Raw genomic sequence first — 24673 nt, forward strand, 5'->3', positions numbered from 1 at the left:
AAGCCTCACATTATCACACAATGCTCCAACCATGTGCAACTGATCACTACAAGATGCTACTGTATATCATTTGTGTAGCTTATCCCATTACTAAACATCTCTTCCATTTGCTTAGTGATCAGCTGCTACTCTAAACAATACATTGCTAACAATTTTAATCATACAGTTGGATACTAAAGATCGTCTGTGCAACTCTAGCCTACTGATGTGATTGAAAGCAAGTGGTTACATCTCAATATCAAGAGACTACAATAACCCATGAACAGCAGCTTAGCCCTCATAGGTACCCTGTAATTCTCTTTTTAATACATTGGTGCTATATAGTATATCACATAATGTGCCACCTTCTCTCTAGCAGTGGAGCCACACTGATATTTTATTAATGCAATAAAATAAGTGGTTAAGCAACCCACGAGAGCTCCCGCTTGCACACATGTACTCTATTACAGAAGCTCTTTTGTCAAATGCAAGAATTTGCAGGCCTGCTGCACACATTCTACCCCAACTCACAACAGACAGCATCCAAATATGAAGCTAGCAGGATTCACCTTTCAGCTCCAAGGGATTGTGATAATGAACCTCAAGCCGTAAGAATCTTGAAGATCTTGCTCCCCCAAATGCTAAGCCAACATCTTCTGGGTAGTAAAATTGCTGAAATTGTCAAAAATAGCCAGAGTTAGAATCCAGCTACAAGAGAGGTTTGTTAAGTTTACACATATACAAACAGTTAAAGAGAACCTGTCATAACTGAGCATTCCCCAATATATTACTATAATTGTACAGGCTTAAATAGGAAAAGTTTGCATTTGTTAGTTAATAGGATTTGGACACAACCCATTAACTTAAGAGTGGTTCCATCACCCCAAGGGAACATATGGGAAAAAACAGTAAAGATGTACAGGACTTTCAGCAGCACCTAACTATAACACATACAAGGGTCAATAAAAATTCAATATTCAGCAAAAATGCTTACTAAAAGAATCAATGTGATGCAATGGGGTTGATTTACTAAAGCTTCAGAGTTCAAAATCTGGTGCAGCTGTTCATGGTAGCCAGTCAGCTTTTAACTTCAGGTTGTTCAATTAAGATTTGATAAACAAAAAACAGGAAGCTGACTGGTTTCTATGCAGAGCTGCACCAGATTTTGCACTCTGAAGCTTTAGTAAATCAACCCCAATGCATCACATTGATTCTTTAGCAAATTATCCCATAGTGGTTCATTGTCCAACTGACAACATTCTCCAAACATACATCATGAACATAGCATGGTCTAGTTGACCCATTAAATTACAGGGTTCACAAAGTCTTATGGTCAATTAGTGATGATGAAGGTTATTTCCCAACTTTATTTCTCAGATAAACTGTGCTTCATCAGGAAATGGGGTAGGGAGCATAGTCATGAATACAGTCACAAATGGACACTTGTGAACTGCCTCCAAAGCAGTGCCAGATCTAGCCTGACTGATCTGGGGGTGCAGTGAAAAAAGTAAAGGGGCATGCTTTCCACACTAAAAAAAAACATAAGGAACTGCTAATATAACTTGACAAAGACAATGCACTGGGTAAAGCTAGCCAAATAAAGCACATGGACATGCATGTACACTGCACAGCACAGACTTCTCTGTGCTATGCACCACACCGCAGATAAAGCAGGTAGATCTATGGAGGTTGCTCCTCCACATTCTTCTAACTTTCCAGCTTATCCACAGTGTCCCCTCCTGTGCCAGGAACTCTTATCCACAGATCTCCCTCCTGTGCCCAACACCCACCTAGCCACAGCTCTCCCTCCTGTGCCCAGCACCCCTCTGTCCATAGGTCACAGGTCCCTTCCCTGTGCCCAGCACCCACCTATCCAGAGCTCTCCCTCTGTGCTCAGCCCCCCCCCCTCTCCTATCCAGAGCTCTCCCTGTGTCCCAGCACCTCCCCCCTATCCAGAGCTCTCCCCTGTGCCCAGCACCTCCCTCCACATCCACAGCTCTCCCTCCTGTGCTCAGCACCCACCTATCCACAACTCTCCCTCTGTGCCCACCTCCCCCCTCCCATCCAGAGCTCTCCCTGTGTGACCAGCAACCCTTTCCCCCCCACCTTATCCTGAGCTCTCCCTCTGTGTCCAGCACCCCCTTCCACCTACCCCATCCATAGCTCTCCCTCCTATGCCCACCACCCGCCAATCCACAACTCTCTCTCTCCTACCCCCCCAATCAACAGTTCTATTAAAGTGGAACTGCACTGCATTGCTACCACAAACCAAAAATGCTATATATTTCATTTTTAATAGTCTCCATGCTTTATTTTGCTGAGAAATCATTTTCAAAAGCACCTCCTGGCATTTCTGGCAGTGCCCATCTTGAGTAAGGGCAGATGATTCATGTAGCAGTTACTTCCTGGAGTCCATTTGTCCTTAGCTCAGGCATTGGCAGAGCTGAGAACCCTCCCCTCCTGAAGATTCCTGAGATGTATGACATCATTTGCCTAAGCATAGAAACCAGGAAGTAAATGAAGGAATGTAAAAAAGAAAAAAGTTAAAACAAGTAAATATGATATATTTTCCAATCTATTTACTAATCCTAGCAGCATAAGGAGCCTCAAGGAGAGACAATGCAATTCCTTTTTGAATGACACCCAAATGCATCAAGGCAGCATACCTGTGTTGTAGCTAGAAAAAAACATCATTGACTAAAAATGAACATACTGTATAATGTTATTCTCTTCTAATGAACGTATAGGCAGGTTGCTTACTATGAACTAGTTAGCATGTCTGCCTAGTCAGGGGGAAGGGGTAATATCTTTTACCGCTATTCCCGGTCTGAATTCTCTGCCTTTTTTAGGTCTGACCCACCTGGGTCTGGTGCTATGTTATTGTAAAAGGGACAGGGGCTGGATCCCAGGGCTTTTTCTGAGCCTTGCATTGCTTAGTCTGAGAAAGTCAAGAACCTTTGTCAAACTGTGAGAAGGTGCCGACTCATCGGGACACCAGCATGGACTCTGCCATTAATGAAATTTCAATCAATGCATTTCTGCTGGGGCAGCCACAGTTAGTAAGTTAGGGAAATAAGCTCCTAAACTGATATGCTGAAGTCTCTCAGTAAAGCCTTTGAAACATTGTCCTACCTGGTCTGAAGTTATTGAAAGGGGTTTATGAAAGTAAGCAGAACTCTACACATAGTCTGCAGCTTGGATCAGTTAAAGTACATTGGGGTATGAAGACAGCTCTGCAAGAGTTAACATGGTGCGGAGTACAGCTAGTAGTTGCCAAGGGTAATGGAAGTCTAGTAACCAGTACAAGCAGCCAGCCGTGTAGCTTGGTACCTGTGCCAGGCGAGACATACTCTAGTAGCAAGTGGGTTGCCTCTGGGACTTCCTCCCCTAGCAGTCTATCTCCCATAATAATGGGAGCAGATAATTATTACGGAGGCACTCGACCTGGCTGCCAGGTTGGAAGAGTAGAAAGACAAAGTGCATACATGAGATCCCTACTAAGTGCACAACGGGACACCAATCTGTCAATGGGAGTGAGGTGACAGAGATACGCTGGACGGGTAGAGCGGGCATAGGCTTAGTGTGTCCCTTCTAATTGCAAGCAGTTACAGTCAAGCTATGCATTGAGACAGAACCAGAGAGTTAACTGAAGTCCAGTTTATTCACTCAGTGTACACAGTGTAGGGTCATCTCTCAGATGAAGATTGAATTTCCCTGACAGAGGTCCTTGCCCTTCCCAAGGCATTGATGAGCACAACACAGCAAAGGTACCAGGGTGAATGACCGCACCCACACAGTGCCTAGCTTAGCCCAGAAGAACTCAATAACCCTGCAGCCAGCCCAAAAACATCTTCATACACAATACCATGATATCCCTTTTTATTATGCAATATACTACTTTGTATTGTACTCTCTAATCTTGTTTAATAAAAGCATTGAACAGAAAGTGTATCTAAAGTCAAAACCTTTTCTTAGATTTTGATGGAGTGGGGAAGGGTTGTATTTTTATTGCTGTCTGTGTCCCCACTGGGAACATTCACCCCATTTTTTCATTCTGATGGCCACTGCCACTGGGACAGAAAAGCCAAAATCTTACAGCTGTCACTGGAACAGGAAGACAGGGAAATTTCTTCAATGGAACAACGACAGCACAAGAAAAAAAAATTACAGGGGTCCTAAAAATAACCTACTCAATCCAAGAAAAAGGTTTTTGCTGTAGATACATGTTAATTGATTCTTCTAGAAACACACATCCTGATCAATAGATGTTGCCTTCACCTTTGCCCCCATTGCCCAGGCAGCTAGGACATGTCTGCAGTGGTTTAGCTTTTCTGGTTTCATCTTGGAGTCGCAAGGCCCGCTGTAGTGGGGGATAGTGTCATAGTCTTCGGAACACTGAAAAACCTCGATGTGATGGACAACTGCCTCGTGTCCTTTTGTAATTGATGGCTCATACTGCAAAAAAGATCACTATTATTAACACACTGGTCTTGTGATTTCAGAAGTTCAGTCACAGATAATAAACAGGCTTCTCTGACTGATCACCCTCCTGTCATTGGTCCCACAGTATCTTCTGTACCAGTGGAGGTCTTGTGACCAATGCCTCGGCAAAGACCATGTGACCAGACACAAGCCAATACAGAATTTCCAGTTATGTCAAAATGGTGATTTTTGTTAGCTCTTTCATTATCTTTTACTTCTAGTGTGCAGGCTAAGGCCTCATGAACACTGGACAAGCCTAAATACTGCAAGAACTTTGGGTTTCATTTTTAGCAAAACAGTACATTAAAATGATCAGCGTAACGTAAAGCTCCATTCACATAAGGACGTTTCAAATCGTGGGTGGAATAGCCACGATTCTGCCTGTGATTTGAAAATGCGGTGTGACAATGTAAAAACGAGCGATCATGTGTCGAGGTGCCATTCATTTCAATGGCACCTGAAAACGTGGGGCGTTTTTCCCCTGATCACGGTGCTGTTTTCTGCACAACAGACGCATCGTGATTGTGCATACAATATTGCGGGACACCCAAAAATGGTTCCGTAAATTTATTTGGGCATTGCGCATCCCGCGATTTTGTTTGCACGATCAAAGCATGTTTGTCGCGCAGAAAACCACACCGCAATTGCCCCGTGCTTTCAGGTGCCAATGAATGGCACCTCTACGCGCAATCGCGTGTTTTCACATTGTCACACCATATTTTTAGATCACGGGCAGAATCGTGGTGATTTGATTTAAAATGCCCTCATGTGAATCATTTTATCAGTGTAACAAAATATTTTGATACATTGTATTTATAAACAGTTTATAAATATATACTGTAGGTACAAGGGTAAGAATGTGTGCTCATTACATATCTACCTCCACCAAGTAGTATAACAGAGATTGTGTTTTATTATTAATCTTTTCTCACTGTAAGTCTACCAGTCAGGTCTGACTAACTGATAACAATGAATGCTCTTTGAGACCCAAATTTTTGTTGTTGATTAGGGGTCTGGGTGACTGCAGTGATATAAAGGTAGATTGCTAATAGAGACTGTAGAAAGCAGTATGTGCACTGTAGGCACTGGCAATACACTGAGACTTCCCTTTAAATCTTATAGTCAGCACCTGTCTTTAGGCATCTGACTATAATAGTAATTTAATGGCTAATTAAAATGGATGGCAGAATTTCAGAATGGCCGTCTGACATCTGACAAGGACGTATAACTGCCACTGGGATTGGTGAATTGTTAGATGAGGGATTCGCACCTTCAAGCGTTTTTTCATTTCTTGAAAGTATTTCTTATGGCCATGTGAGCACATGTGACAGGGAGCTCACGTCTGCCATCTTCCATCCTGCTCTTGTAATTATCAGACTAATTAGAATTCCGAGTTAACTGAGCTCGCACACCAAGTGCTGTCACTGTACTTTCCCCATGGCAAAAACTAATTTTAAATACCACTCCGAGGGACAGCTTTACTGTGACTTGGCAAGTTGTCTGTAAGGCAGCACATAAATGATTGCTTTAGTAATCTGCCCTGCTGGCTTCATATCTGCAGTATATATAAGAAGCCAATTTTTCGTTACTCAATATTTTGCTATGCCTAGTCCAGTCCATGTTTTTTTTCTCATTGGATTCCCTGGGTTGCCTGTACAGAAACCAACCCCTGAATTCATGGTCATCTGATTGAAACTGCCTATGCACAGCTGCAGGTTATGCTGAATTATTATATATGAAGCTTTTTTTTATTTTAATCCTTGTCCACATAATATACAAACCACAAAAAGCACATAAAGTAAATTCTGTAACAAACTAGTATAGTGGAAAAATAAAGTGGTATTTATTAAATGCATGGTACAGATAAATATTATATATATCAATGTAGTGGAGATGAGATAGATTCTATCTCACTTTGCGGCTTCAATCACCTGAGAGCTCATTTTGGTCTGACTAACTCCCATAATTTTTAGACACTTAGAGCTTCATCATGTCTTTCAGACACAGTTTGGTGGACTGCAATGTTTAGGTCCCTAGGTTAGAGCTCTTGCTGATAGGGGACTCTCTGGAGAACCTCTCTCCAAGCTTTATAAATGGCTTTTTTACACACCATAGTCATTGATTGATGAAAGGAGAGGTGGTTTGTTGTTCCAGATTTGGATGCTGATGACTGGACCAATGTCTGGGACTATCCATTTACACATCTTATATCCTCAAGACATAGACTGATCCAATCTAAAATTTTATATAGAATATACCATACCCTGGCCAGACTCATCAGTATTTACCACTCCACTTCCTCCCAATGCTGGTGCTGTCCTGCACCTCCTTATTTCTACATATATTTTGGGGTTGTTTTAAATCAGTTTGTCTCTCATATTTCTGCCTTGGAAGTTCGTCTTACAATTTCTGTGTGCCTCCTGGACCTTGTGAAATGTATAGCACCTACCAGGGTCTTTAGAACTCTACTCAGCCTGCCCGGAAGCTAATTATCCTCAACTGGAAAAAATCTGAGCTACTGACTCTCTCCTCCTGGAGGACACTTGTTAGTTTCTTCATTGCATCTTTACAAGGCAGCATATGCCAGAACAGGATGTCCAATAACATTCTTTAAGTAGGTTGGCTGGACTTAAATTATTTAAATAATTGCTCTCGTTTACATGAGCGCTTACTGTATCCTACCTTTTCTTTTTGGATATAGGGAGACTTCCTGTTTGCTTTTGTTCTTAGGTCCTCTGCCTTCTATTATTACTAGAGGGCTGCTGGGCATGGAACCTTTAAGGCAGTTCTCTCTATAACCTTAACTGGGGTTCTGGGGTTAATTCTTTTTCTGGTACGTGTCCTTACTAGTATACCAGTATTGACTTAGGGGTGTGTCGCAAACATGCGCAACAGAGACTGACGCAGTCCGCAATTTTGTTAAAAATCTCCATTTTCTCCCCTCATTCTCCCTCCCCCCTCACTCTGAGAGGCACAGTGACAGTGTATGTGTGTGTTAAAAAATGTCACAGGAGGGTCATAGGAGCTTTAAAGGCCCCCCAGGGAGCCTGGGCCTAGCTGTCCTAGAACCTGTGCCATTTCACACCTCGGAAGAGATAAGGCAAGCTTTCCCAAGAGTTGAAAGAGATCCTGACCTAATGAATCTACTCAGCATAGGTGACAGAATCAGAAAACACTTCTCAAAATCCATGTTTCCCCTATGTCTCATATCTTGGAATATGGGAGACTTACATAAAAACCGGACATATCGTCAGATGGATGATGAGCAGGCAAACAGTTTGATGGGTCACTTGCCTTGTCTCAGACACACAGGAAAGCAGAAAATAGATCTCGTGAACCGTTCAGTGCACACTTTCATAATTCATATCTAATCAATCCTCAGACTTGTCTGCATAATATTCTACCCGCGGGTGGAATGTCACTTGTGCAGATGGAAAGTTACAGGCCAAAATATGAGTTACGGGAGATTTTTGCTCTAGTTTAGGCATCCACCCATATCTCCACGCCCTAAGCGGAGATTGGTCCTTGACTTCAGAGCCACTTCCTGCTGGGAACTACAAAATAGGCTGTCAGGCCTAAGAAAGGGAAGTTGAAGACGTCTCCCATTTTAACATCAATACCACCTGGGGGAGATTTCTGAGCCCTTCTGCTCAGAAACTTGATCTGCTTACATCCAAGGCTTAATGGCAAGTACCTTAACCCTTTAACCTCTCTCTGTTATCTCTTTGCTGTGCTGTTATTCTCTGTATATTTATATATATATCTTAGTTACATCCTTTTTTCTGTAAATATTTTTTATTGCACCCGTTTGACCTTTTAGTAATCTTTCTTTCTGAAAGTGTTGAACTGTTTCTATAGCTCTGTATTGCAATTTATGAATCCCTGCCTCTAAAGAGAACGCTACTGTTTGTTTAACCCTCTGTATAACTGACCTGTGTTATGACCGTGTTATGCAGACGATTATTTCAATCATTATAGTGTTTTAGCTGAGATCGCAGAGTTTCCTCTTTCTCTGACAAAAAGGAGGTGGTGGCAGTGTGAAGGGTTAATTGCGTAATTAACCAGACCCAGTAACAATCGCTCAGGCTGCCGGTACATCGATCTGTGGTCTATTAGCTGGAAAATCGTTGTGCAGGGTGCAGCTGGGTGTGGCATTGTTAGGCATGTAACATCGCGGTTTTAGATTGGCTAGTCCTTCGGTCACGAGTTTGGTGAGAAGGGCTGGGGTCTGACTCCGCGTTCGTCACATATTGGATGTCGCGATTGTGGGATCATCACATGTTGGTGGCAGCGATCTAGCGATCATGACAGGGTGAACCTCCCACCCTCCCATGGGGGAGATGGGGTGCTTATCATTTCCTCTTTAAAGTAGGACTATGGGCAAAACTTCTTTCTACATTTTGGATAGAGTAAAGAGGGCATAACCACCATTAGTTTATTTTTTGCCACCAGTGTGTTATTAGGGAGATTTAACTTCACTTCCTATTCCATAGCCAAAACAGGAAGTGAGAGAAAATCCATGTAAATTATGGGAATTCCTTGGGGACTCCCTAGGTCACCAGAACTAGTGTCCTCATTGGCAAATTTTCCCCTATTACTGTTCTGGGGATAGCCCAAAAGTTTGGATTTCTTTTACTTTTACTTTCACTTTCAATGATAATGGTAAACAGGATAAATGAAGAGGGTGAATCTCCCTATTGGGGACACATACAGCAATAAAAACGTGACAGGTGTTCTAATCCATCCCCACTCTGTTTAAAACTAAAAAAAACAAAACCTTTTGCCTTTAGTTACACTTTAAGTCTGGACTCACTAATTTAAAATACTGCCTTTCTAGTGGTTGAGATGTAAACCCTGTGACATACACTGCCGCAAACTACAATTTGGCATATGTTATGTACTGACAAAAATACAGTAAAACAAGCCTATAAATAAGTTAGCATTATAGTAACAACTCTAAATATGTGCTTACTAAAAATACACTTAAGTTTTACTCTAAGGCAAATTGTTTTTGTGTTACCATTACAATGTGATGTTTGGAGAAGTGTTGCGGTAATTCAGTGATGTAGCACCAGTAAGTTGTCTCCTTATCTGGAATGACAACATTGGGAGAAAGAATGTCCATCGTCAGGACATCATCTGGGAGATGAGGTGTGCGAATCTCTGGTTTTAGCAGCTGCACTCGCTGCAGGCCACGGTGAAGGGTGGAGATATTGATGGCAGACAACGAATGAAAGGGTTTCTCCAGCAGGGCGTAAATAACGTGTACCGTTCCATCCTGAGAAGGAAGATTACAAATGGTGAAGATTTAAAATGTGGAAATATGAAAGAATATAAGCACTTAAAGAGTACCTGTCACTTCATAGAGTGGGGTCTGCCATTTTTTGGGTGAGATTTGGCCTTTGTGCCTCACCCTAAAGAATTACAAAGCTGTATAGCTTATAGAGTCCAACAACAGCAGAACTTGTAACATATTCTTAGGATAGATGCTGCATAGTTTCCAATATTTTTGTATAGTTCCTAGGGACATTTTGCTGCAGAGATGGTGAAAACAGTTGAGCTGGCCATGCACAATAGAACATGCAATCATTGGATAATCTATTGTCCAGGCCCTAATATGCAAAGTGAGGGCATGTCTACAGAATTTGAATAATTTGCAGCCAATCATTCAAATTACTACTACAAGGACACAGGAAAATCTAAAAAAAAGACTGCACAATCAGAATGTAGTGTGTATGATCAACTTTAGCTCATCAAAAGCACTACTTGTTCCAAAGATCACCTATTCTTATATATTTTTTCCTGTCTGTGTACCATGGGGTAAATTTCCCTTCACTTCCTGCCCAGAGATGCAACAGGAAGTAAATGGAAATCTCCCAAAGTGAGGGATATTCCCCTCCTAGATAGTTGTCCCTGTGTCCCCATTGGAAGACTTCCCCTCATTTCCCCTTCATTGTCCTGGGTACACATAAACAAAGTGAAAAAAAATGTGGGACTTATAAGGTGCTATATCACCCTCAGCAAAAAATACTCATACATGCCTATTATAAAACATAAATGGTTTTACTACATAATATTACAACCAGGGAATACATCCATAAAAACTGTGAATGAACAGTGTCTCATGAAGCGATCAGTACAGTGAACCCCATAACACCTTCCTCAGTCAAATACTTCACATGATATAGTATATTCTTAAAAGTAAGAAAAAAAGGGAAGGTGTTTTCTCCCAACACATTTTGCAGGATAGGATTGTTCAGGGGCTCGATTAGAGTACACAATACTGATGGTCATCAAAACTACACTACACAACTTGATGGGACGAGGAGACCAGAAAGAGTGTCAAGATGCCACCCCCCTCTCCCAGGGAAGCCCAGGGACACTCATTCAGAAGGAGGGGGGGAGACCAATCCAACCTGCAGTTTAATCTTAAACATAGATATTTGGTTGACTATATATCATCAGGCCGCATGCATGAAAAGAATAAAGCAACCTATCCAGGTACCTGATACACTATTGCTGTATGGATTGCAGGGCAGTGCAATCTCCTGCCGTATATGCCTCAATCTCCAGCCACATCTGGGGCTCTGCAATCCATACAGCAATACCGTATCAGGTACTTGGATATGTTGCTTTATTCTATTCATGCATGTGGCCTGGTGATATATAGTCAACCGAATATCTATGTTTAAAGTGTTATCACAACGGTAAAATCAGTCTGTATATGCAGTAAAGCATGCTTGTTATACTCACTGTGGAACCTAAGGGGTTAATCCTCTGCATTATGTAAAAATGCTGTTTGATCCTGACTACTCTGATCCTCCCCTTCTTCCAGTGTCCCCCTCTTATCTCCTGATAAGACATATCATGTGGAGACACTCTGCACATGCTCAGTTTGGTGTGTATTGCTAGAGAGGTTTCTTGGGAGTGTGCATGTGATCAGCACAGGGCCATTCAGCACTGTCCAGACAGAGGTAAGGAGTTCTGCATCTCCCTAGAGCAGAAAGAAAACTCCTCCTACAAGCTTTAACTAATGCTCTCCTGAAGTCCCAAGACTGCTCTAACTTCTGATGAGAAAAGGTATTTAGCAATTTATATTTACTAAAATAATTGCATTTCCATGTAGTGTGTACTGTGGGAGACCAGATAGATTGAATGCAGGGTCCTGGATTTTGTAACACTTTAAGATTGAACTGCAGGTTGGGTTGGCCTCTCTCCCCCTTTGTCTGAGTGAGCATCCCTGGGATTTCCTAGGGGGATGACTGTCTTGATGCTTTTTCTGGTCTCCTTGTCCCATCGAGCTGTGTCGTGTAGTTTTACTGACCATCAGTATTGTGTACCCTAATCAAACCCCTGAAGAAGCCTACCCGGTGAGAAGACACCTTCCCTTTCTTCTTACTTTTATGAATATACTACTGTATATCATGTGAAGTATTTTATTGAGGAAGGTGTTATGAGTTTCACTGTACTGATCACTTCATGGGACACTGTTCATTCACAGTTTTTATGGATGCATTTCCTGGTTTTTATATTTTGTAATATAACTGTTTATGTTTTATAATAAGTGTGTATGAGTGTCTTTTCCTAAGAGTGATATAGCACCTTAAAGTGTTACTAAACCCACAAGAGTAAAATCAGTCTTTATATGCAGTAAAGCATGCTTGTTATAATCACTGTGGAATGTAAGGGCTTAATCCTCTGCATTGTGTAAAAAGGCTGTTTGATCCTGACTTCTCTAATCCTCTCCTTCTTCCAGTGCCCCCCTCTTATCTCCTGATAAGACATATAATGTGGAAACGCTCTGCACATGCTCAGTTTGGTGTGTATTGTTTTTTTTTTTTTTTTCTTGGGAGGGTGCATGTGATCAGCACAGTGCCAAGCAGCATTGTCCAGACAGAGGTCAGGGGTTCTGCATCCTCCTGGAGCAGAAAGAAAATTCCTCCTACAAGCTTTAACCAGTGCTCTACTGAACACTGATAGAAGTCACAAGACTGCTCTAGCTGCTGATGAGAAAAGGTATATAGCAGGTTATATTTATTAAAATAATTTAATTTCCATGTTCTGTGTACTGCGGGAGACCGGATATAGTGAATGCAGGGTCCTTGGTTTAGAAACACTTTAAAAGTCCCACAGTTTTTCACTTTGTTTTTTATACATGATTTGGGATGTGGTGCTCATAGGTCAACTACACCTATTTCTTGTTTAATTGTGCTGGGTACAACTCTTCCCCACTCTAATTAGAACAAAAAATATTTTAACAAAACATATACTTTAATGATGATAATTTTGACTAAATAAGTGCAATAAAGGAAATTGTTTGCTAATTATGAGACACACTTTTGACATTCCAGGCATCTTTTTTTCCCTGTTCAAATAGAAATGTAGTCCTTAAATAGTTTAACCATGTATGTTGTTCTGTGGGCTTTGTTTTCCATTTTTTAATGAAGATAGTACCTCAATGAGGTAATCTTTGGGGTCACATGTTATGAAGGGTCTTTTGAAGACGAGGTAGAAGCCCTCTGGTGTCTGTCGGGCTGACAACAGCTGGTAGTCTTGGTGGGAGTCGATGTGCAGTTGTCCCTCTGTGTCACTCCAAGCATCCTGGGAATAAAATATAAGTGTTAAACAAATGCAACCTACAGTGCCATAAATAAGTATTCATACCCCTTGAAATTTTCCACATTTTGTCAAGTTACAACTAAAAACTTAAATATATTTTATTGGGATTTTATGTGACAGACCAACACAAAGTGGCACATAATTGGAAGGAAAACAATATGGTTTTCAGAATTTGTTACAAATAAATATCTTGAAAGTATGGTTTACCACCTTTACTCTGATACCCCTAACTAAATTCTAGTGAAACCAATTGCCTTCAGAAGTCACCTATATAGTAAATAGAGTCCACCTGTATGTAATTTATTCTCAGTATAAATACAGCTGTTCCGTGAAGCCCTCAGAGGTTTGTTAGAGAACATTAGTGAACAAATAGCATCATGAAGGCCAAGGAACACACCAGACAGGTCAGGGATAAAATTGTGGAAACGTTTAAAGCAGGGTTAGGTTATAAAAAATATCCTAAACTTTGAACATCTCACGGAGCACTGTTCAATCCATCATCTGAAAATGTAAAGAGTATGGCCAAACAGCAAACCTACTAAGACATGACGTCCACCTAAACTGACAGGCCAGACAAGGAGAGCATTATTCAGAGAAGCAGTCAAGAGGACCATGGTAGCTCTAGAGGAGCTGCAGAGATCCATAGCACAGGTGGGAGAATCTGTCCACAGGACAACTATTAGTCATGCACTCCACAAATCTGGCCTTTATGGAAGAGTGGCAAGAAAAATGCCATTGTTGAAAGAAAGCCATAAGAAGTCCTGGTTGCAGTTTGTGAGAAGCCATGTGGGGGACACAACAAACCTCTGGAAGAAAGTGCTCTGGTCAGATGAGACCAATATTGAACTTTTTGGCCTAAAAGCAAAACGTTATGTGTGGCAGAAAATTAACACTGCACATCACCCTGAACAAACCATCCCCACCGTGAAACATGGTGGTGGCAGCATCATGTTGTGGTGATGCTTTTCTTCAGCAGGGATAGAGAAGCTGGTCAGAGTTGATGGGAAGATGGATGGAACCAAAAGCAGGGCAATCTTAGAAAATAACCTTCAGAAGACTTGAGACTGGGGCGAGAGTTCACCTTCCAGCAGGACAATGACCCTAAACATACAACCAGAGCTATAATGGAATGGCTTAGCTCAAAGCATATTCATGTGCTAGATGGCCCAGTCAAAGTCCAGACCTAAATCCAATTGAGAATCTGTGGCAAGACTTCAAAATTGCTGTTCATAGACGCTCTCCACCCAGTTTTACAGAGCTTGAGCTATTTTGCAAAGAAATTCTTCTTTGCAAGATAGCTCAAGCTCTGTCATTCTGCCCATTCTTGGGCAAAAAATTTCACTCTCTAGTGCAATGCTGGTAGAGGCATACCCATAAAGACTTGCACCTGTAATTACACCAAATGGTGGTTCTACAAAGTATTGACTCAGGGGGCTGAATACAAATGCACGCCACACTTTCCAGATATTTATTTATAGAAAATTTTAAAAACCAATTATCATCTTCCGTCCACTTCACAATTATGTGCCACTTTGTGTTGGTCTATCACATAAAATCCACAAAAAATGAATTTACATTTTTGGTTGTAACATGACAAAATGTGGAACATTTCAAGAAGTATGAATACTTTTTCAAGGCCCTGTATTTAGATTGGACCTATAATCAAATAATAAAATAAAATCAGCAATCTTGCTGCGATGGAGACAGGAAGGCTGGAGTTGAGAAACCAAACAGCCTCATTGCACAGGCAAACATTTTTTTTTTCACGGAATACTGCTTAAATAACAGTTTTACCTAAACTTTGGCATAAAATATCATCAAGTGTCAGCATCTACCTATTGGGCTGAGATGCTGTATCATAGATGGTACAACCATGTCAACCTGTTTAATAAATGTCTGACTTAGATCAGTCTCTACTGCTGCCTTTCATCCTGTGACTTGCTACAGAGTTATCACTTACAGCTTGAGTGATCACTGGGGGAGAGACTGAGGAAAAGCTTGTGACTGATTGTATCGTCTCAGCCTAGACAAAGTCAGTGGCTGACGCTCAAGTACAGCTCTTTATTGATATATCATGCAGCTTTTTGAAAAATGATACTGTTGCTGTATAGCGTTACATTTTAAGAATTTTTCAGATTGTTGAGTTACTGGAAGGTTCATTTTAAATATACCATGATAGAACTGTGAGGCAGCACAATGACAAGGGACAATATTGTAAAGAAGCAACTTTATCAGCGGAGTATTTTTTTAATTCAGTATCATGGACATATTTGTGTACAAATAAAACCATATTCACACATTTATAGTACAATGCAGTGCAGCATATGATGCTGATTCTCACATCCTACTCGTTAATGCACCTGCCATATTGTTTTGGCACCTGTCCTCCCACTTGGCCCTCTCTATTATGTAAATCTAGAATGTTCTAAGTAACTTGTAGGTTACATTTATAAAGTTTTGAGAATTTAAGTCTATGGTTCTGCAGGGCTGACAATGAAATAATAATACAATAAACACAAATATGAAAATAGTCCTGCCTATTCAGCTAAGAAACAGGAATAGTTAAGAGATGACATAAGCAGTACATTAATGGGGCTGATTTATTGACTGGCCGTATTCAATAAAGAGTAACCAATCCAAATCCATCCTGAACTAGTATGAATTCTGACTGGTTGCTACAAGTAACATAATGGGGTTTATTTACTACAGCAGGAGCGTGCAAAATCTGGTGCAGCTCTGCATAGAAATCAATCAGCTTCCAACTTGTATTGCCAAAGGTTAATTAAACAAGCTGTAGTTAGAAGCTGATTGGCTACCATGCACAGTTGGACCAGATTCTGCGTGCACCAGTTTTAGTAAATATCTCCCAATGCCTGAATTGTCTCAATCTATGCTGCCCATATAGTTTAGGTTTTGCTTGTAGAAGCAACTAATGTTATCCTATGTGACCATGCACATTAGGTTGTTTAGAGGCATATTTTAAGCTCAGCTTTAAGGCTAGGTTCACATCTGTGCGGGTGGTGCTGCTGCGGATCCGCACGAAAATCCGTGCAGCCGCACCACCCGTGCAGAGGAATGCGGACCCGCAGGTGGGTGCCATTAGTTCTAACGGCACTGGAAAATGCAACTGTACTGGGAACCGGGGTTCCCATGCGGGCTGCGTTTTCAGACGAAGTGCAGGGACTTCTTCCCTGCGTGTCACGGGGCACGGGAGTCCATTCAAATGAATGGGTTCTCATGCCTGCGCAAAACGTGGCCTGTACGACTGCATATATGTGAACAGGACTAAGAGGCAAAAAAACCTTTCTGTTTTTGTGTTTTTGAGAGCAGTTTTCTGGCAGAAAAAAAACGCTAAGCGCTCCTAAAAGCTAGTACAAAAAATGCTCAAAATTAGCATTTGGTTTCTGCCTAGAGCACTGGCATTTTTTTAAGCCAGTGTGCATCCTTATACTGTATGTCTTTGGCATATGTAACTGTAAAAACAGGTTGAGGTGGCACAAAATGTGATGACTGTAAGCAAAGGGCAGTAACTGATTTGAGATGATTTCTGATTGGTTGTTTTTGTTTACTGCACTTTGGACTTAGCCATGGATTAATATTATAATACAGGATTTACTGTATAAAATTTGCACAGCGTTTTACAACATAGATTACTGAATGACTTTCTTAACAATACAAAATAGTTTCCAATATTATAGTGAAACAATATATCTACAGTTACTTTTGATTTGAACATCCATAATTTCTTCCAATATTCCAAATTTTTGTGGTAAAGAAAAGCATTTAAAAAACCCACACACTACCTTAAATGTGATTATCCTATACCATTTATATATGTTCATATGAAAAGGAGTATAAATTAGTAGGACTTTAAACAAAGATTATACTTTATCAATCTAAAATATACACAATTTTCCACAGCTTATTACTCAGTAAAAGCATCATGAAATAAGAGCATAAAACCAACTTAAACTGGTCCATAACAAATTCTGCAACATCCGTGTGGCAAGACTGAAAGATTCACAAACACATTTTCTCTAGTTATTGTGTACATTCCAGCGTGTATGCTTGGACATGTGGTTCCATAGCACCTAGAGAGCTGCATAGGACTTAATGAATGTAAGGAAATACTCTGTATAAGGAATACTGTAGTATATAAAGGAACACTCTAGTATCTTGGGAATTACTCTAGAACAAAGAGAACTAGACCTGCTTCATAGCAAAGTTTTACATGTAATATTTTTTAGGACAGACTCTACTGAAACTCTTACAGAAAACCAGCCACTGAAAGTACCCCTGTCTGTAGAATCTATAAAAGATAATAAACAGTCGCTTACGCCAAAGAAGGAGCTCAGTCCATCGCTCCATAAAACGGCCATATCGGCTCCTTCAAACTCCCCCCGGTCGGACATCCCAAAAATTATTCCGAATTTCAGGTCCTTGATAAGGATCTGGAAATGCACCACTTTTTCTGTGTAGCTGACGTTCCAAAAAAGACGGAGCGACCCTTGAGGATCCAGGGGAACGCTGTAGGGAAAGGAGCTGTCCACAGGGGCTGTTCCATGGAGGGAAACCATAAGAAGGGCTAAAAAAAGGCCAATCATTGTGAAATAAATGGGGACAACCTTTTTTATCTGCAGGTGAGAGGGACAGGAGAGCTTCCTGGTCGCCATCAGTTAGGATACAGAGGCAGACCATGGAAGAGTGACTTTTTATACCTCAGTGAATCTGTGCTGGTGTGGTCAGCGTAGTTCTGTAATCACATTTGGCTGATCACAAATCTCATTCTGCATTTGGGCCCTCAGGTCATGCAGGCCTCATTGGCTGCCACACTCTGATAGGCCCTAATTGCCTTGGCAGGTTTAAAGTGACTTTTACAGGCTGTGACGTCTCTAAAAGACAGCTGCAGCCAAAATACACTTCCTCACCTGTGACAGAAGGCTTTCATTGTATGTCAGTCTGCATATGTGTTGTCTATTTTGATCATTTTCATCTGGATCTGGTGTCAAACAAATGTTTAAAGCTCCCAAACTGTTCCCCATTCAGAGAGACTGTCCCTCTTTTTTTAAACAGACCCCTCTGTCCCTCATTCCTCCTCAAATGTCCTCTCTTTTAGCACTGATATAAAGATCTAAATACATAAATGTTTTATTTAACGGCAAAAGTCGTTTTATTGCAGTAAACATTCCATCCATCCTGCAAATTACTTTATCTGTTATTTTTAAATGTTTGCGTAAAGGAAATGTAGCATTGAATAAAGCCCTAGAAGGAATAAAGCTGGCCACACACACAGATTTTTCTACTTTAGACTGTGGGCTGAACAAAAAAAAAAAAACAAAAGGATTCCTCCATGGATGCTAAACAGCGCAGATGGATGAATTTCCCACTGCAGTTACTGTATTCTGATAGCCTGTGCTGCCAATTATGAAAATACCGAAACAGTGGCTGCATCTGATTGGATGCAGGCTCTATTTAGCTGCCAATTTTCCACCCAGTTGGAGGATGTCTGCTTGATGGTGCCAACAGGGCTATCCATGGATTTGCTCTATGTATGGACAATTTTAGAGAGAACTTTTGATCTTTAATTTCTAATGGTTTGATTCAGGGTGTGGCCATGGGGTGTCCTTTGCCTAAATATCCTATGCTCCTGTAGCACTACCCCCTTAGGGGTTGCTGTTGATTTGGGTCCCCCTATAGTCCTGCACAGCCAGGCAATCGGCATTCTCCACGCAAGATTGCATTCAGAGTCAGATATCAGTCCTTGAGCTTTGGCCTTGTTATTTATTGAGGGGATTTGAACTGGAATGGGGTAAAGGGGGTAAAAGATGCCCAAGGGAACCGATAACTGAGGACAAACTTCCTGAAACTATTCACAAGCTTCTTTTCTGCAACACAGTCTCTGTTGGAGAGCTAGTCAGCATCTCCTTGTTGTATCACCCCAGACCCTAGATGAAGTCCTCTTCACCCAGCAATCTAGAGACTTTTCCTGAGCTGGGGATCTGGCTCCTGTCCCCTTGAATAGGGGAACAGTCACTAGTAGGGGGCTAATCTGGTTTCCCACCAGAGTGCTCCTTCCTCTATCCACCCAGGGGGTGCAGGTTTACTCATTCAGATACTCTCCTGTACCTCTTGCAGGTTGGCTGCTGCTACCAGGCATATCAGCTGGGCTGGTCCATCCCAGCCATACAGGTGGTCCTTGCTCAAAGGGCCAGTGAGCTCCACGTTTTCTGCCTTTCCAGCTCCAGGCTCACAGGCAGGCCCCATCCCACTAGGCCTCCTGGCAGCCTTCCTCTTCCAGCCTCACATCTTCCTACTCCTTCTTCCACCCAACTCTCCACATTCCTGCTACAGAGCAGGCTCCTACACCTTTAAGGGAGTCCCAGCCACTTGCCAAGCATTTTGTTGGGGATTGGCTGAGGTCCCTCAAGAATGCAGACAGCCACTCCTCAGATCCACCCACTGCTTCCAAGGCCCTCCTCCAAAAGGCACGGAGCAGGGTTAAATTTCAGAGGGACTGGCCTGCAGAACCTCTCAGCCCAGACCACAATTTGACCCCTCTGGCTATTACACCTAAGCTGCTAACCAGCTCCTGTCGAACCTTTAGGATCTTGCTCCCCCTAGCTAAACTTTGAGGTTGCTACCCTCCTATATAAAGAGTCTCCTTTTACCCATCTTTTAAAATTGGAAGGTATACATACCTATAAATACCAGCAGATGCCCCTGGCTGACCAAGAACATTTGAAAAATAAATTGGCCAATACTGTAACTCCTGAGATAAACCAGTGTATCTTCCCTTCTCCATAGAACAAATGTACATGTACTGTATGGGTGACCCAAACATTTACTTTTTTCTTTAAAGACCCTAAAATGTCCTTCATCAAACATTTGAGGTCTATGGATTAAAGCTAGTCAAAAAGACTGGATTACTTCAAGAAATGTAATGTTTGTATGTCCTCAGTATCACTGCTTGACCACTATCTGAAGTATCAGAAAACTACTATATGAAGTGTCAGAAAGCTAATCACTATTGTTCTTTTCTGTGATAAGCAGCAGTTGTAAAGTCTGCCAGTGTTGTCATACCCCCTCTTATCTCCATTGGCTTGTTATGTTTTGGTGAAAACCACAAGATTTGAGTGCTTGAGGGCAGTCGGATTGTTTGCAGGGCTGCACAGAGTGACATTTTTTCTAATTATTATCTCCTGCTTGAGCATTTTTTTTATAATTTGTACTGGCACTGAATATTAATTTGGGAGTTCTGCTGATGAAATCTAAAAAAACATTTCTGCAGAAAGGAAACTCAGTTTAACTGTATGTGAGTTTTTACTGTTTCCTGCACATAATACTTGCTGTAAACTGCTACAAGGCGAATGTGGGGTAGAAAAAGCTTTTTTCGAGATAAGGGGCTCTCCAAAATTTTCAACACGAGGACCACTATTGTATATTCTCACAGGCCCAAAAAATGTTTTATTACATTATATTTCAGTTCATATTATTATGAATGAATACTATTTAATGAATACATTTTTTGAATCAGCATTATATGATTCAGAAAAGTAAAGAACTTCAATAAAACAAAGCAAAGAAATTCCAAATAAACTTGAGCCATTAATAAAGGTAGAAGAAAAATAAATTAGTTCTGCACATTTCTCATCAAACCCCTCTTTAGAATAGGGTCCCAATCAGTTTCCCCCTTTACATTAGAGTCCCCACCAGAGTCCTCCCTTAAATTTGGGTCCCCATCAGAGTCCCCCCCCTTACATGAGGGTCCCCATCAGAGCCCCCCCTTACATAAGGGTCCCCATTAGAGTCCCTCCTAACATCAGGGTGCCTACCAGAGTCCCCCTTAAGGTCAGGATTCCATCAGAGTACCCCCTGATGTCAGAGTCCCCTCTTATTTTAGGGTCCCCATCATTGTCTTTTCATACTGTCGGGGTAGGAAAAATAATAGGTGTGTATGTCCAGCCTAAACTTTTTTTCATGTCTGCAATTGAGTGAGAAAAGAATTATAACTCCGAGGCACGGTTAGGGTGATTTCCCCTCTTTCCTGTCCTGCTGACAATGGTTTACCATACAAGAAGTGAGTGAATATTTCCACAGTAAAACAGACAGAAATAAAAAAAGCTTTTCTTTAGTAGAATAGGGGAAGGCCAACTTCTCTGTCAGATTTTTATTTCTATCTGCATTTCTTTTTGCAGATTTACACTGGCTGATGAAATTGCAGGATAAAAAATGAGGGGAAATCTCCATAATCGATTCCTTGATAGAAATAGAAACCTGTCAGAAGTTCTGATACTTTCCTATTCTGCCCATAATGAGAAAAAAAATTTTTTTAGAAAGACTGCTGTGACTCCAGTTCTTGTAATTGCATGATCAGAAAAAGGGAATCTCTTAATACCAAGTTTGCGTTTTTGCTTTATTGCATCCTTCTTTTTTTTTCTTTACAAGAGCCAGTCATGCACAGTGCAACTTACAGCAGCTCCTCAAGAGCTAAAACTGAAGTCTTCTTTTTTTTTTTTCAATGCTATTCCCCACCCGCCCAGAATCCAAGGAATGACATAAAAAAGACGGCGCTTTATTTTTTATATTGTATATATACACACGAGAGGGAAATGTATGCTTGTTTTTATTGGGAGTGTAAGGGTTAAGTTCCATATTCAGCCCTACATAGCTGGCAATGGCAATAAGATGCTCAGCCGTCCACTACATCAGGAAATTAGATAAAGCACAATAGACGCACCTGCTTGTCTGTGATTGGACAAATTCCCTGTCCAGGCCTCGCTGCTCCAGGCCACATGACATTTCAACTCTGCTGATATCCCCTATTCATTGCCTTGATTCAATTTACTGCTCGCCACTTGGATAATATAAGGCAACACAAATACATAACCCCGAGGGTAAAAGAGAGTAATTGTGACAAGTCATCAACGCAGTGTACATGCAAGAGAGCGTCTGGAAGGGAAAAAAAAATAATTGATCAATTTGTTGGCAAGACTAAATAATTTATTGATTTTTTTTTTTGCAAAATTGTAAGGGTTAAATATTCATGAAATTGATTCTGCTGCTTGGAGTAGGGAGAAAAGAATACGATGCAATGTGCCAATATTTTAGCAAACACTTCCAGGGACTATACATGACACAGTAAGGAGAGACATTTCAGGGTTGCAAATCATTATCTAGTCAACAAAGACAATATTTTAGTGAAATACTGATGCTTTCTGTAGTTGAAAGATTCAGTTAACTGAAAACTGGTGTTTCAATGCTTAGTGAAGTGAGTTAAACCCCCGGACAAGTTCTAATATCTGCAAATGACTCTATTGGTGAGATCTCTGAGCTGCCTTCCTGGGTCTGCATGCCTGCTGTGACCAGTATGAGGGGCTTCCACCATCCCTGCTGGATTTTGTATTTATTTTATATTATGGAGAATGTAAAAGAAGTAGCTGGGTATCCCTGCTTAGTTTTCCAGTGCTTAAATGAGCCCAGAATAATTTATTGTACTAAGTTCTTCTGCTCTTTGCTCTGCATTCTTAAATAGGAAACCAAGTGAGCAAGTTTACATCTAAATTTACATAATTTAAAATTTATTTCAAGAAAACAAAATTTATTTCAGTTCATGTGAGTCCTGTGTCTCTAACAATCAGGCATGTCAGCAACATAGAAAAATGTAGAAAGAGATATGTTGCCACCCTTTCTCTTTTTTCTGCCTGTCAAAGCTGAGCAGGTCTGAACATAAAAAAGTTCTGCTCCCGTGATTCAGGCAAGCAATTCAAACGTGCAAGTGTACAAATAAAAACTTCAGCGCAACAAATAACTCCTCAAATTCCTGTGTATACCAGTGCTGCTGACACTTACATGCGTTTCCACACACAAAAGATATGTCATAAAATAGTGGATTATGGACTTTTAAGTTGTATTCAATGTATTCATCGTTGTTGCATAATCACATGGTTTGGATGCTTAAATTCATATATGAGGTTATAGAGATATATGCGCGGCACTATTTTGTGACAAATCCAAAGGTGCAGCCTTTGGGCTTCTTGCAACCCTCAGTCACCTTCTGTGCTGAAGGTCTGTCCCAGAGGTAGACAGGAAGATGTGTCTCCACTGAGGGCAGTGGGCAGGCACAAGACAAGGGGTCCTGGATCCAAACAAGGTGGCAAGCAAAGTGGCATCTCCCACAGGGTGGGCGAGCTGGAGACACAAACAGGCTATGGGCCTAGAATGATGTCAGAGTAGGCCATAGCTAACCCTGAAGTTTTCTAAAGACAGGGATGCTAGTTTGCCTAAAGAGTGACTGTCTAGGGTGGCAGAGAGGAAGATGATAGAGTGGCTGCAAGGCTACGAAGGTGGAGGACACTAACAGCATTGAGGGTGGCACAGAGCAGGCTTTCTCAAACTTTTTACCCTTCAAATAACTTTTCAGGTTCAGGGAACCTCTACTAATAATTTCTATAGCTACAGCTCACAGAACATTAGTGTGATGGTCACTGGGAAAAATGCTCCTTTAGGTTTGTGGTCATTGGAAATAATACCTCTTACAGACAGCTAAAGAGATTGGTGTCAGTGGTTACTGACAAGAATTGCCCATCCCCCATCCACTCCCTATTATGCTACAAAGGCACTGCCACCATAGTATGGCAGCGGGAAGGGGAGGGGTTTACACAGCACACTTCCACTATTGCCATACTGCGGTGGCAGTTCCTTTGCCACATAATGGGGAGTGGTTGAAGGATGGTAAAAATGTGGCTCAGCTACACATTTTTAATGTCCCTCAAACACAACTGTAAATAAGAACTAACAGGAAGCATCTCACTATGCTCATGTGATCGTCATCATTATCATGATGATGATCACACAGTACAGAAGGTGCTGTATGTCTTTATACAGCGTATAGCTACAGTAAAGGAAATAAGTATTTGATCCCCTGCTGATTTTGAATGTTTGCCCACTCACAGAGAAATGATCAGTCTAAAAATCGAATGGTAGGTGTTTTGTAACACTGAGAGACAGAATAGCAACAAAAAATTCAAAAGATATGCATGTCTAACAAATGATGCACTGATTTACATGTTCATGAGGGAAATAAGTATTTGATCCCCTTCACAAAACATAACTTAGTACTTGGTGGCAAATCCTTTGTTGGCAATCACAGAGGTCAGACGTTTCCTGCAGTTGGCCACCAGGTTTGCACACATCTCAGGAGGGATTTTGACCCACTCCTCTTGGCAGATCCTTTCCAAGTCATTAAGGTTTGGTGGCTGACATTTGGCAACTTGAACTTTAAGGTCGGATTAAGGTCTGGAGACTGGCTAGGCCACTCCAGGACCAAATGTGCTTCTTCTTGAGCCACTCCTTTGTTGCCTTGGCCATGTGTTTTGGGTCATTGTCATGCTGGAACACCCATCCACGACCCATTTTCAATGCCCTGGCTGAGGGAAGAAGGTTCTTATTCACTAGGTTGCCATTGCTGCCTGTGCCCTCAGCCACCTTTCTGTTGAATCATCTCCCGCTGCCGGGCTACAGCCTCACCTTCCACCCTCCTCAGCGGAGGAAGGGATAATCATTTCTCAAGCGAAAGGCTGTGAACAGCTGTTGC

General features: G+C 41.4%; 1 protein-coding gene across 1 annotated transcript in view; it reads right to left on the minus strand.

Moving 5' to 3' along the window:
- Positions 1 to 17753, minus strand: part of DBH (dopamine beta-hydroxylase) — a 94605-nt gene extending 76852 nt beyond the window's left edge. The window contains exons 1-5 of the mRNA XM_089677071.1: positions 17418 to 17753; positions 12916 to 13062; positions 9482 to 9739; positions 4258 to 4434; positions 549 to 651 (exon numbers count right to left, since the gene is read on the minus strand). Of these exons, the coding sequence (XP_089533197.1) occupies positions 549 to 651; positions 4258 to 4434; positions 9482 to 9739; positions 12916 to 13062; positions 17418 to 17753 (1021 nt within the window). The remainder of the gene's footprint in view (positions 1 to 548; positions 652 to 4257; positions 4435 to 9481; positions 9740 to 12915; positions 13063 to 17417) is intronic.
- Positions 17754 to 24673: the final 6920 nt, after the last annotated feature.

The sequence above is a fragment of the Staurois parvus genome, unplaced genomic scaffold, assembly GCF_062004578.1.
Source record: "Staurois parvus isolate SC_StPar_1 unplaced genomic scaffold, SC_StPar_1.0 ptg000176l, whole genome shotgun sequence".
NCBI lineage: Eukaryota > Metazoa > Chordata > Amphibia > Anura > Ranidae > Staurois > Staurois parvus.